Source organism: Danio rerio, chromosome 21, assembly GCF_049306965.1.
Source record: "Danio rerio strain Tuebingen ecotype United States chromosome 21, GRCz12tu, whole genome shotgun sequence".
Classification (NCBI taxonomy): Eukaryota; Metazoa; Chordata; class Actinopteri; order Cypriniformes; family Danionidae; genus Danio; species Danio rerio.
The window spans coordinates 46,479,727-46,493,852 of NC_133196.1; the positions used below are offsets into that span (position 1 = coordinate 46,479,727).

Sequence of the window (14,126 nt, forward strand, 5' to 3'; positions counted from 1 at the left end):
TCTTCCATAACATCTGTCTAGGTTTTTTTTTCTGTGAAACCTTGATCCAATAAGTTCAAAGTTGTGAAAAAGAAATACACTTTAGCTTGGTTTAAAAATAAAAAGAGTAATCAATGTACTATGGAAATAAGATACACTATCTTATAATTACTCTTGGTTCAAATTAACATAAAAGTATTCATGTACAGAAATAAAATCAAAGTCAATCAAACGTAAAATAGCATGGTCATTTATTTAGTAATAATAATAATAATAATAATAATAATACAAAATATACAGATATATATTTATATTTTAATCTTTAATAAATAATCTAATCCTGCAATGTGAATACTGCATATACACACATTGCAATATCAACGCTCAAATGATATACTGTCACCCCTACTACAGTGTAAATTGTTAATTTTTCCACGTTATAATATGTTCTATATAATATAATTTCTTTATTTATTTATTTATTTATTTATTTATGTATTATTCCAAAGAAAATAAGTTCTTTTTAGCTTGGCTTAAATGTACATTTTGTTCAACAATCTAATCTGTTGACACTCACACCCCAAACTGTCTTATGTTACTTGTCAAACAATATGGTTTAAAAAATTATCATAACTCATTCAGAATTCACATTTGCTCAAGGGTGTGCACTTGACATAAATGAAAACAACAAAGTATCGTCGTTTTGTACTCTCCAAAGGTTGTCAGTTACTCCCTCATGACTTTAGACAGAAAACATAATAAACATTTTATTTGAATGTGAACGTTTAAGTACTATTAGACCAGGTTTTTATAATGAAAACAGTTTGGATATTTTTAAAGGAGTATTGCCTGAACTCATTTTAAGGTATCAGTTATTGAATTGAAAAACAAATATTTAACTTTTCATATGTAGTTTTTGTGATTTTTATGTTTGATATTGATTTTATACTATTTACAGCAGGGGAAATAAGTACTGAACAAATCACCATTTATCTCTGGAAACATATTTCCAAAGGTGGTGTTAACTTAAAGTATTCCCCAGTTGCTGGTAACAACCAAAGAAATCCATATATGCAAAGAAAAAAAACTAATTAGTTTACAAATGAAGTTATGTGTAATAAAATGAAATGACACAGGGGAAAACTATTGTACACTTGAAGAAAGGGAGGTGTAGAAGGCAGTGAAAGCCCTGTCAGCAGCTGAAATCTCTTCAGCAAGCCTCTGCCCTTCCTCAGTGTAAATGAATATCTGCTTCAGTTCAACATCTAAAATAGGAGGATGAAACCAGGGTGGACATGTCAGCAAGACAATGATCCAAAACACTTTGCTTTCAGAGAAAGAATATCAAGCTGTAGAATAGCCCAGCCAATCACCTGACTCAAATCCAATAGAGAATACAAAATAAACATCAGGTTTGATAGATGAAACCCACAGAGCCATCAAGATTTTTACACTGTTAAAATCCATGAAAATTAACACCTGAGCAATGCATATGACTCAATTCTCCACATAATATGCATGTTTAAGCTGCCATCACCAAAAAGCCTTTTATATAAAGGGTTAAATACATTTCAGTAGTGTTTTTATGTTTGGGTTGTTTGGGTTGTTTGGGTTTTTACCAAAATCTGGTTCAATTCCATGTCAACAGCTCCGTTATAAATGTTATTCCCAATGAAAAACATGACTTGTTCAATATTTATTTCCCCTACTGTACATATTTTTTTGTGTATCATCTCTTTTTTGAAATATGAAGTTGTTCTTATCATGTGATTTTTATTTTTTTTATCTATATTAATCTTTCTATGAAATGTAGTCATAAGTTATTGATGTGGCAAAGCGCCAGGTAAAGATTCATTACAGTAGGTACTCCAAAGTAGTGAAAAGCCTTGGAGTAACAATAGATGACCATCTAAACTTCTCTGACCACATTTCTAGAACTGCTCGATCTTGCAGATTCGCATGCTATAAGATCAGAAAGGTCAGACCCATTCTATCTGAACATGCAGCTCAATTCCTTGTTCAAGCTCTTCTTCTGTCCAGACTGGACTATTGCAACTCTCTACTAGCCGGGCTTCCAGCTAACTATCAAACCTCTTCAGCAGCTTCAGAATGCAGCAGCACGAGTGGTCTTTAATGAACCTTAAAGAGCACGTGTCACTCCGCTGCTCATCCGTTTGCACTGGCTGCCTGTTGCTGCTCGCATCAAATTCAAAGCTCTGATGTTTGCTTACAAAGCGACCTCTGGCTTTGCTCCTTCTTATCTGCTCTCACTTCTGCAGATGTATGTGCCCTCCAGAAACTTGCGTTCTGTGAATGAACGTCGCCTCGTGGTTCCATCCCAAAGAGGGAAGAAATCACTTTCCCGAACTCTCGCATTCAATCTGCCCAGTTGGTGGAACGAACTCTCTAACTGCATCAGAACGGCAGTGTCACCCGCTGTCTTCAAGAAACAACTAAAAACTCAACTATTTAGTCTCCACTTTCCTTACTAATCTGCAATTGCCTCTCTGGCTCCTCCGCAACTGTACTACAAAAAAATAAATAAAATAAAATAAAAAAAATAGGAAAATTTTACTAATGTTTTACCTCTTACACTTTACATACCTGAAACTTGCCTACAGCACTTTTTCATTGTTGCTCCTTATAGTTGTGTAAATTGCTTCCTTGTCCTCATTTGTAAGTCGCTTTGGATAAAAGCGTCTGCTAAATGACTAAATGCAATAAATAAATCAAATAAAATAAGACTTATATATTAACAGTTTTGTATGGAATTGTTAGGCATGCAACGCAAGCAATTGTTGTGTAAAAAGTTTTTAGTCTGTAGATGTAAGCAGTGTGTTTTTGTTGGCCGCAGTGCTCCATTCTTTAGATGTACGGAAATCTAAAGAAAAAGTGCATTGAAATCAAAAGCTCCAGTGTGTGCGAGTGCTTTTAGCCAAGCTCTTTTGTAAAGATATTCCCATGTAGATGCAGTTTCATTTTTTTAGATCATTATAAACATTAATTCAGCTGCACGTCAGCAGTTCACTTATCCAAACAGCTCAAGTTTTGCTGAACACAAGCTGAGGCGTGGCTCTCAGACATATGGATGTGATTAACATATGTGGATTCCAGAGAGACGCATGTCTGTAAATCATATCAGACAGACGCATGTCATGCGGGGAGTGTTGTTCCCTTTGTTGAGCAGAGGAAGGCAGATTGTGTGGATTTATTAATAAAGGAATCGAAGCTAGAAACGGCATTTACTGGAGATTTGCTGTTGGCAAGCTTTTCACTTTCTCAGTTGCTCAAGTCCACTGATGAAGGAAAGATTTACCGTCTTTTGCTGTGTTTTTGAAAAGCACTTGGTCTCATTTACTGATTTATTCATATTTATATGTTTAGTAGAACTTCTCAGTAAAACACAGTTGCCAAATTCACATCTAAAATATACACGCATTAATTCGTTCTCAGCCTTGTTCAGATGTTCGTGAATTTGGAAGCTAGGTTATTCAATTTCTTGAAACACATAAAAACCATTTTCAGCTTTTTGTCACTCTTTGCAAAAAATATAATTATTTTTTAAAGGGTCTGATACACACAATTAAAGTAACACTCCACTCTTTAAATAAATAGATAAATAAGCTCATTTTACAAGTCCACTAAAGTTGAACTGTTGAGCTTTACAATTTTTGAATCCATTCAGCCAATCTCCACAGGCCTCATGTATGGGGAATGAGTTCATCAGATGCTGGATTCCAACCAGGTTCCTGATTGAATGTGTTAAAACATGTTGCCATGCGCTTTACGAGCTACGTCACTCACGCTGCTGTGTGCTGCTCTCTTTAGCTATGTTGTCTCTGTCAATCAAACGGTGATGGGCGGGAATCACCCAACTTGCTCATTCCAACAAAGCGGCAACCTCCCGCTCTCCCTCAGGAAGCCAATACGGAAGTAACTAAAACTGCAATTCATCCAAAATTCCGCTAGTCCTGGCCGCTCCTGGCTCCAAAACAGAGCAAATTTCAATTGAGCCCACTGTTAGAATGGGCAATTTTACAGCAGAAAAAAAGGTGTTTACAGCCTGGTACAATAAAAGATTTTGGTTAATACAGCTAATATTACCCTTCATGACAACTGTGAGGGGGTGAATTTTTTTTATAACTCATCCGCTTCCTTTATATTAAGTTATATTAAGTTTGCATAATTAAGGGCGTGGCCACTTGAGTGACAGCTAGGTCTCGTTGGTCGCCGTCACGTCACCTCAGCTGAATCCTGCAGATTAGCCACTGAACTCGGCATATTTATCGTATTTCTGTGTTGTTTTATGTGGCTTTACACAGTCAACTGCCTTTTGGACTTGTTTCCTACAATTATTAGATGGCATGGCATGCTGAGTGCACTTAATTGTGCTCACAAACCATTCACGTGGCCTCCGTTTCCCATGTGAGTAAAGTTATATACTTATATACCATCTCTATACATGTATTTGTTTTATTTAAGATCATTTATCGTTTATATTTATATTTAGAGCTGTAATGCACTCCAGAATCTGACAGATTGATCAGCTGTAGGCTCTAGATCAGTCATCTGAAGCGTTGTCATACAGTGTTATGCTGGATTTCATCAATAGTCTTACAGTAACTAACACAGACTATATCTGAAGTGTTTGGAAGTAATTCGCGTTTTCCTCCTGTTGAATAACGTCATAAGAACAATGTTTAGTGGCTCAATGTATTACAGCAGTGTTTTTAAAAGTCTAAACACTTTATTGATATAGTGTACAACCAAGCACAAGTGGTCATAATACAAACGAGTCGCAGGTGATGAAGTATTAAGCATTTCTCCCAAAGTAAAGTGTGTCTGAACCAGGTCCAAGCTAAATGCCAGCAGGTGTCTGTAGCTCCGCTCACTCTCCGCCTCTTTGCCCTTGTTTGGTATCCCGCCGTGGGTGTGATGATGCGCGAACAAAATGGCGACGGTTGGCCGCGCCTACTTGTGGCTTCTTTTGCGCTCTTTAGAAACCTATGGGTGACGTCACGGATACTGCGTCCATATATTTTACAGTCTATGATTCCAACGAGGTATGCTATTTGCAGCTTAAATAGACACTACAAAATTTTACACCTTAACATCAGACCATTTCTTTTTTAATGCACTCACAGTGAGATGTTCAGACCCAACTGCGTTAACTGCGTCATTCTGTTCAAAGTTTCTCTTCTTGCTTGCTTTTGCCATTTACTTTTTCATTGGGTTTTGCCTAAGGACAGTCATTACCATATTCATATCAAAGCTGTTAATGTGCGTACGCAGTAAAAAATTCAGGTGTATGAAACACTGCGTACGCACATAAACAGCTTCGAGCGTACCCAATGTTTTCGTATGATTTCAACGCAAGTCTTCATACATGAGGACCCGGGTCTGAAGGAACACTTTTAGCTTAGCTTAGCATAGGTCTTTGAAGGATAAGCAAAGAAAACAAAACTAATTAGTTTACAAATGAAGTTACGCGTAATGAAATGACACAGGGAAAAATGATTGAACACATGAAGAAAGGAAGGTGTAGAAAGGCAGTGAAAGCCCAGTCAGCAGCTGAAATCTCTTATTAGTTCTTCAGCAACCCCCTGCCCTTCCTCAGTGTAAATGAATATCAGCTGCTTCAGTTCAACATCTACATTAGCAGGAGGATGAAGATGAAACCAGTGTGGACATTTCAGCAAGACAATAGCTGCGTCCCAAATCGCATACTTCTGCACTATTCTACGCCATTTTGCAGTATAAATAGTGTAAGTAGTGCGTTCACACTGAAAACTCTAAAAACATTAAGTGCACTTTAATTACCCAGATGATGCACTCATTCAGCCGCTAAGATGAAGTGTGTAATGATGGACACTTCACACACTCAACGACCGCAGGTTTGCTTACTTAACGGAAGGGGCGGAGCTATCGGACGCACATGTTGGATAACTTTATTTATTTTGGATGGTGAAAGCAAAATTCTCCTAAGAGAGTGATTATAGCGCCTCCCGATGGTGAATGCGGCAATACTCACGGCAGGTATTATTTGATAATTCGGATGTTTATTTCACTGATTTGGCAACCGTCAAACGTCATCAGGGAAACGGTTTGAATTTCCCCTTAGTAACAAACATTAGTGTGCCATTTGGGACAACACTACATACATATACTATCCTGTTGAGTGTGTAAGTGCATAAGTACATAGTGCATGAGTGCATAGTGTGTAGTGTGCCATTTGGGACGCAGCTAATGATCCAAAACACAGCCAAGGAAACTCTCAAATGCTTTCAGAGAAAGAAAATCAAGCTGTAGAATGGCCCGGCCAATCACCTGACTCAAATCCAATAGAAAATACAAAATAAAGATCAGCTTTGACAGACGAGACCCACAGAACCATCAAGATTTTGGAGTTGTCAGTTGTCGCAAGTCTGCTGTCACGAAATTTTCATGAAGAAGACTGTGGTTTGATAAACATAGTACATGTGGCTGCGTTGTGGACATTCAAATCAAATACATAGGATGTGTTTTTACTAGTGCAAGACCAGTGGTTTTGACTGGTATTATGCCTTGTAATTGTATAGACTGTGCAATTTGTATTATTAAATTCGAGGGTATTAGTTTAACTCTCATGCCAATATTGGAGACTACTGGTCTAGTCTGAAGTTCTTAGCATTATGAAGACGTCAGGGCTCGTTTTTGAAAAATGTCTGTACACTGAAGCAGCAAATGAAATCTGGGAGCAAGCAGACACTGCTCGGTTATGGACTCGCAGAGCTCATTTATTTGTGTGGAAGAGGAAATGAAGAGCGTTATCTGTGTGCCGTCATTCAGATGCTGCTGAGTCACAGTACAAGACATTGTTCCTCGGTTTAATGAATCGGCCCACAACAGTAAAAGCTTTGTCTGGCAGAATGACGCTCTTGCTTTGCTTTGTCGTTAATCTCAAACCAGACATGATTGAAGACAAAGCTTTCACGTTTAAATATGGCCGTGCAGTCTTTAAGTGGCATTTACGACCGAACACATGAGTGCGTTTTCAGTTTCTGCTGTAAGACCGTGCAGATGTTTTATTTAAATTCACAAACACATCAGACACATTACATCCTGCAGTTTCTCCCGGTCTTTTGCCACTCATTACACTGGCTGTGTAAGACGCCATTACATTTATGAGCTAAATTAATTACCCTACATAGTTAAATGACCAGACTCAAATGGAGAAACTCCCAAAATAGCATGGTAAAATGCTGTTTTTTGGTCACTTAGATTAAAATTTTATGTGGCAGATTATTAATTGACGTTTTTTTTTTAAATATATATTATTATATTATATATATAATATTTTTTTATATTATATTTCTTTAATTGACATTCTCCCTTTGTACGTGTCATTAGAAAGGGGAAAGCCCCGCCCACTAGTGACAATCTCTCCCTCATTAGCCAGGGCTCAAAATTAACTTTTTTACTTGGTAGCACCAGTGCTCCCAACTTCAAATATTTAGGAGCACCAAAAAAATTTTAGAAGCCCCCACCAAGAATGAATGAGCACAGCTGCAAATAGTTTTTTAAGGGCTTTATTGTATTTTAAAACAACATTAATAGGACTGACAAAAACCAGAAACAACTATCTAACTAATGCTGCAAAGACATCGATATTTGTGTGTAATAATTCCAAAATGAATGTCTAATAATTAGGCCATAGAATATTAATGATGATAAAAAATGACAATAATAGTAACAATGAATTCCATTTCTCATTATGATACTGCCTTGAATGTGCATGAATGTAGGTTATCTGCTATAAAAAGTCTGTTACTTTATGAAAAATAAATGTATAGTTTGCATCAAACAAAAATGAAGCATTGCAGTAAGAAATATTTATTTCGTACTGCTGTTTTTATATGCATGTCAATTTAATAAATAATATTTCTGCTACAAAACAAACAAAAGATTATAATAAATCATTCAATTCAATGATGAAAGCTGCAAAGCAGTCATCAGTAAATAAATAAAAAAATAATTTACACCTCAAAAAAGAATAGACAAAAGAAAGTAAGTAAAGTCTCACTTCTATCACTCTTTAAAAGTTTTGGTTTCAGTTTGGGTCAATTTAAATGTTCAGTCTGAGATGATCTTCATGTTTCTGTGTTAGTGGAAAAGCTGGCGAGTCAGCCGACTCAATTTATGAGCAGGCAGAGCAGGATTCTTGCGCTAACCATCGGCGCAATACCGGTCTTTGTTATGAGCCGTAGTTTCAGTGTAAATTTAGTAAAGGCGAGCTTCTTTGGCGATGATATGTACAGTATTAGATTTGACTTTTAGCGGACATTCGCGCTGAACACGCAGTGAATGCAACGCATGGAGATGTGGGCACCTTCTCCAAGAAGCGCGTACTCGATTGATTTCAGCTGGCGGATCATTATTCACCACGTGACGTGTCATGATCGCTTTCATCTGCGCCTCAACTTTAGGTGGGGTTTGCAAACCTGTGTGCTTTAAGTTTTTACTCTTCAGCTGTTTGCATTTCCCTTGGTCATAAAAGCTCCTTCCCTGTCATCTGACAGCGGAAAACCTTGAGTGAATGACAGCTAATATGAACCAATATAGCGGCAGGGAAGAGCGATTCAGCATGTTTTTACAAAAAATCAAAACAGGTCGCACTACAACCATTATCTGCAGTCGCACTAATGTGCCCAAATATATTATGAGGTCGCATAGATTAATTTTCGGGTGCATATGCGACTAAAATGGTAGCAATTTCGAGGCCTGTTAGCATAGGACGTTAGTCTTGTTTTTGAACCTGCCACTATGCTGACCCAGGCATGTGTTGCTCCGCCCTCTTTTAAAAAGAGCACAATCTCATTTGAATTTAAAGCCACAGTCTGTCAGTCTGTCAAAGTGGCATAATTAGGATCAACGCCTAATGCTATGTTCACACCAGACGTCGCACACGAGAATAAATTGCAATATTTGCGCATAAATAGACGCGTGAACATTTTAGGTTTACTCGCTTCATTGTCATGGCAGGGTTGTTGTCTGCTTGGTGACTCTAGCTTCGTGGCGAAATAGCTAACGTGGTTTTTATTGAGAAAGTAGCTGAGTTTGTGCTTTAGGAAGGCTGAAAAACAGCATAGATTCGTTCGGCGCCATGTCTGAGTCCAATTGATCCTTTCAGAGAAGCACCCAGCTCTACGATTTAATCAACACCTCCAGAAACTATGAAGCCGATCACACCGAACGCACATTTGCATTCACAAAACGCAAGGTGTTTCACACTGCCTTTTTGTTGACAAGAAAAAAAGGCTTTTTTGTGTCACTAGGCAATGACTGAATCAGCTGGGTATTGTGCGATGGACTTTAACATTTTAAGAGCATTCATTAGGTATTCCATTTCAAATGAGCACATACAATATGCAGAGATGTCACCACGCACATATTTCCAGGGAGCCTGGTTTAAAAAATGACATTTCTTTTTTTCTACTATTCACTTTGCATTATTGGTAAATTTTTAGCCCTTCCGGATTTCAGCAGCATCGCTCAGCTGATGAATTCAAGCTCTGCTATAGTCATTAGTGAATGAATGTGTAAAATGCACATATGAACGCCTTGCTGTGCAAAGGCACAGGTGTGATTTCATTGGTCCACAGCTGCTTTTTGGACTGGAATAAGGGGAAAGCGAACTCTACAGCTGAGAGGAAAATGTTAATTGGTGCCAGCGAATGAAAATAACCTATAGCTGTAAGAGCTGGTTATGGGGCATTCTGGACTAGAGTGTAAACAGAGGGAGGTGTAGGGTATTAAAATGTTCCATTATGTCAGTAGGTCTGTATGGAGCAGGCCACGCATACAAACCCAGATGGACAGAAACTGCTATTTGTTGAACGGATGTACAGTCAGTGACTGATAGGCGTTTACTGAAGACTCATATTTTTTCATCCAATCAAAAGTTTGGATATACTTTAATATTTGGACTAATTCTCACTATTAACTATTCTATGGTCTTATTATATCTCCAATCCTATCAAATACCAAAACCCAACAACTACTTTAACTATTAATTGGCATCAAATTATCAGTTTGTTGAGCTAAAAGTCATAGCTAATGGTTTATTAATAGTGAGAATTGTACCTTAAAATAAAATATGACCAATAATTCTATCCTGTTCACACAGAAGTGTTGCAGAACTAAAACAAATGGTCAGATACTGTATGTTGATGGTATGTTTTTCTATAATGATATCTAGATGGAGCTTCTGGATAAATTCCCTGTGGAAGGTGGGCAAAAGGATCCAAAACGCAGAATCATACCCTTTCTACCAGGTAAACATAATTCCTTTCAAACAACTCTTTTAATATAGACTCTCTCTCTCAAGTCATGGTCTACAGCAGGGGTCACCAATCTCGGTCCTGAAGGGCCGGTGTCCCTGCAGGGTTTAGCTCCTCAACACACCTGCCTGGATGTTTCAAGTATACCTAGTAAGACCTTGATTAGCTTGTTCAGGTGTGTTTGATTAGGGTTGGAGCTAAAATCTGCAGGACACCGGCCCTCTAGGAACAAGTTTGGAGACCACTGGTCTTAAGGAATATGCAGATGTGATCTTATGTTCAAGTTAAGTTGAGCAATATGGCCCGTTTCCTCTAAGTGGTACAGTACCTTACGTGTCGTTATGGGTCACCTTTATCAGACTTGCCTTTCCACTACCAAAAGGGTACCAATGGTGGGCGTGGGGTACAACAGAAAGTTTCAGTCAATGTCATTCTCGCTCGAGGAAATGTCAAAGTAAATCTGTACGGGTCGTTCACATATCATATGACCTAATTAACCTAGGTAAGCCTTTAAATGTCCCTTTAAGCTTTAAAATTTTCTAGTAAAATGTTATTTACTGTTATTATGACAAAGATAAAATAAATCAGTTATCAGAGATGAGTTATTAAAACTATTATGTTTAGAAATGTGTTGAAATAGCCTGCTCTCTGTTAAACAAGACATTTGTGTAGATTAGACATCTGGCTGTAGTTAAATGGCATGATGGGTTTGTTTGCTTGTGTACCAGACAGTCTTCAAGCACCTGAACGCTGTCTTACATACCAGTACTTTACAACCTTTTAACAAGTGTCTGGGTTTACTGACACAGCACTTTGACAGCAATCTACACAGAAACTCCTGTAATTAGCCGAGCGTCGTGTACGTTCACCCGACATCCATTAGTGAGCTTCGTAAACATGCTAATGGAATGCAAAAAAATGTCATTGCTGAGCTCCATTAAAAACAACTGCTGGCAAGATGGAGACAGGTGATGCTTCAGATAGGATGGCTTGTCTGTGCATTCCTTTATATGTGGAATAAAGCATAAACGTCATGTTAGCTATATATATATATATATACACACACACACACACACTGACTGGCCACTTTATTAGGTACACCTGTCTAACTGCTCGTTAATGCAAATTTTTAATCAGCCAATCATATGGCTGCAACTCAATACATTTAGGCATGTAGACAAGGTCAAGACGATCTGCTGCAGTTCAAACTGAGCATCAGAATGGGGAAGAAAGCTGATTTAGGTGACTTTGATCGTGGCATGGTTGTTGGTGCCAGACAGGCTGGTCTGAATATTTCAGAAACTGCTGATCTACTGGGATTTTCACGCACAACCATCTCCAGGGTTTACAGAGAATGGTCCGAAAATGAAAAAAATATTCAGTGAGCGGCAGTTCTGTGGGCCTTGTTGATGCTAGAGTAGCTCAAAGAACCACTTGTTACAACCGAGGTTTGCAGAAGAGCATCTCTTAACGCACAAGACGTCCAACCTTGAGGCAGATGGGCTACAGCAGCAGAAGACCACACTGGGTGCCACTCCTGTCAGTTAAGAACAGGAAACTGAGGCCACAATTTGCACAGGCTCACCAAAATTTGGACAATCGAAGTTTGGAAAAACGTTGCCTGGTCTGATGAGTCTCGATTTCTGCTGTGACATTCGGATATTAGCTCAGAGTTGTCAGAATTTGGCATCAACAACATGAAAGCATGGATCCATCCTGCCTTGTATCAACAGTTCAGGCTGGTGGTGGTGGTGTAATGGTGTGGGGGAGATTTTCTTTAACACATTTTGTGTCCATTAGTACCAATTAAGCATTGTGTCAATGCCACCGCCTACCTGAGTATTGTTGCCGACCATCCCCATCCCTTTATGACCACAGTGTACCCATATTCTGATGGCTACTTCCAGCAGGATAACGCACGCGAATTGATTCAGACTGGTTTTTTTAACATGACAATGAGTTCACTGTACTCAAATGGCCTCCACAGTCACCAGACCTCAATCCAATAGAGCTCCTTTGGGATGTGGCGAAACAGGAGATTCGCATCATGGATGTGCAGCCAACAAATCTGCAGCATCTGTTTGATGCTATCATGTCAATATGGAGCAAAATCTCTGAGGAATATTTCCAGTACCTTGTTGAATCTGTGCCATGGAGAATTAAGGCAGATGTGAAGGCAAAGGGGGGATCCAACCAGGTACTAGTAAGGTGTGCCTAATAAATTGGCCGGTGAGTGTATAAATTGAATAAAAGGAAGCCGACATTTTCTTGTCTGTAATATATTTAAGAACAAAGGGAACTGGTTAATACTTTAAATTTGAGGTAATTGTAATGTTAAATATGGCACAATTTTTATAAAGCAAGTAGACCGTAGTCAGCATTTGAAGCGGATCAAAACCTTTCATCAAAGTCATCCTAAAATAACAATAATTCCTGTTTTTTTTTATTTAATTGCTTTTATGATTCACTTTAAATATTGACTTCTGTATCTGTAGCCTTTCATAGGAATAAATTGTAAAAAAAAAAGGCCTCTACATGCTTAAATATTGATTGAAAGTGATGTAACAATTAATATAGACAAACATTAAACATTGTTTTACTCATTGTACTTTATAATCCCTTTCCAACTTAATTTGGTTGAAACATTTATTTACTCTAAGCAAAATGGTGAATCTCCTCCAGAAATGACAGTGACTCTGTTTACAAGTTTGTTGGTGTTTGAGTAATTGCAGTCGTCATGTGATGTGCGTTTGACAGGACGGACTTTCGTGTTTGTTTCATACAGATTACAAAACCAAAAATCTTTTCTACAACAAGTGTAGTTGGTTCTTTTAAAAGTAGAGATTTCAAGCTTTAATAAGCTCTTATGTCTGTGAAGCAAGTATTCGCTAAGATTCCAGCGTGTTTGTTGACCACAAAAAGTGTTGTAAAAGCACACGTCTGGTCTGAGCTTCTCTCTCTGAGAAATGTCAGTCTGTAGCGATCGCTGATTGGCTCCTGTACCAGTACACGGGGCTTCATTCACCATATTGACCGTTACACTTTTCCCCATTCAAATCTATACAAGTGACATGTCTTGTGTTTTCTGTAGTCTTTAGCCCCTTTCACACATACAGACCTTTCCGGAAAATTACCGGCAATTTTCCGGAAAGGTTGTATGTGTGAACAGGTCCTTTTTGAAAATACCGGTAAATTCATTCTGGCTATTTTCCGGAAAGAGAAGTTGTAACATTACCGGCAATTTGCCGGAATGCTGCGCTGTGTGAATGCAGAAGGAAGATTGCCGTAATAAGCGCGTGCACGTCTAGAACGTGCTGATGTGAGACGTCTGCTTTAGCCAATCAGAACTCTCAGACGCATTTACGTCCGCGCGGTTTGTGAGAATAAAAGCCTTTGAATATTTTTCCAGACACATTTAGCTGCTAGAAGTTAGTCAGATCACGTTTCTATGTTCTTCGTAATGCCAACTGTGTAAATAATCATCGATGAGATGCTTATGATAAGCCGCTGCTTGTTTACCTTCAAGCTTTGCGTGCGCCTGTGAAACAGCCTGTGAGCAACAGCACACACACATATTATGAACATCTCGACATGCGAAAGTGATCCTGCGAAAGTTGTTCGCAATATTGATCATCCACAGAGTTTGTAGTTTAGTCAAATGTTTACAAATACAAGCGCAGCCGTTTAAAGCTCATTTGTGGTGAATGATGTCAGAATTTACCGGTATTTTGGAATGGATGTGTGAACGGTCTTTTCCGGAAAAATTCCGTATCGTCCTCGCCTGTGTGAACAGCACTTTTTTGAATATACCGGTAAAGTCGTTCCGGA

At 38.4% G+C, this 14,126-nt stretch overlaps 1 protein-coding gene across 9 annotated transcripts in view; it reads left to right on the top strand.

The window, feature by feature from the left end:
• Positions 1 to 14,126, top strand: part of sh3pxd2b (SH3 and PX domains 2B) — an 897,647-nt gene that overhangs the window by 854,453 nt on the left and 29,068 nt on the right. For 7 of the 9 annotated variants that reach the window (XM_005170288.5, XM_073935491.1, XM_021469251.3 and 4 more), the window contains exon 3: positions 10,217 to 10,292. The exons of the other annotated variants lie outside the window; for them this stretch is intronic. In XM_005170288.5, the coding sequence (XP_005170345.2) occupies positions 10,217 to 10,292 (76 nt within the window). The remainder of the gene's footprint in view (positions 1 to 10,216; positions 10,293 to 14,126) is intronic. 9 annotated transcript variants of the gene reach the window in all.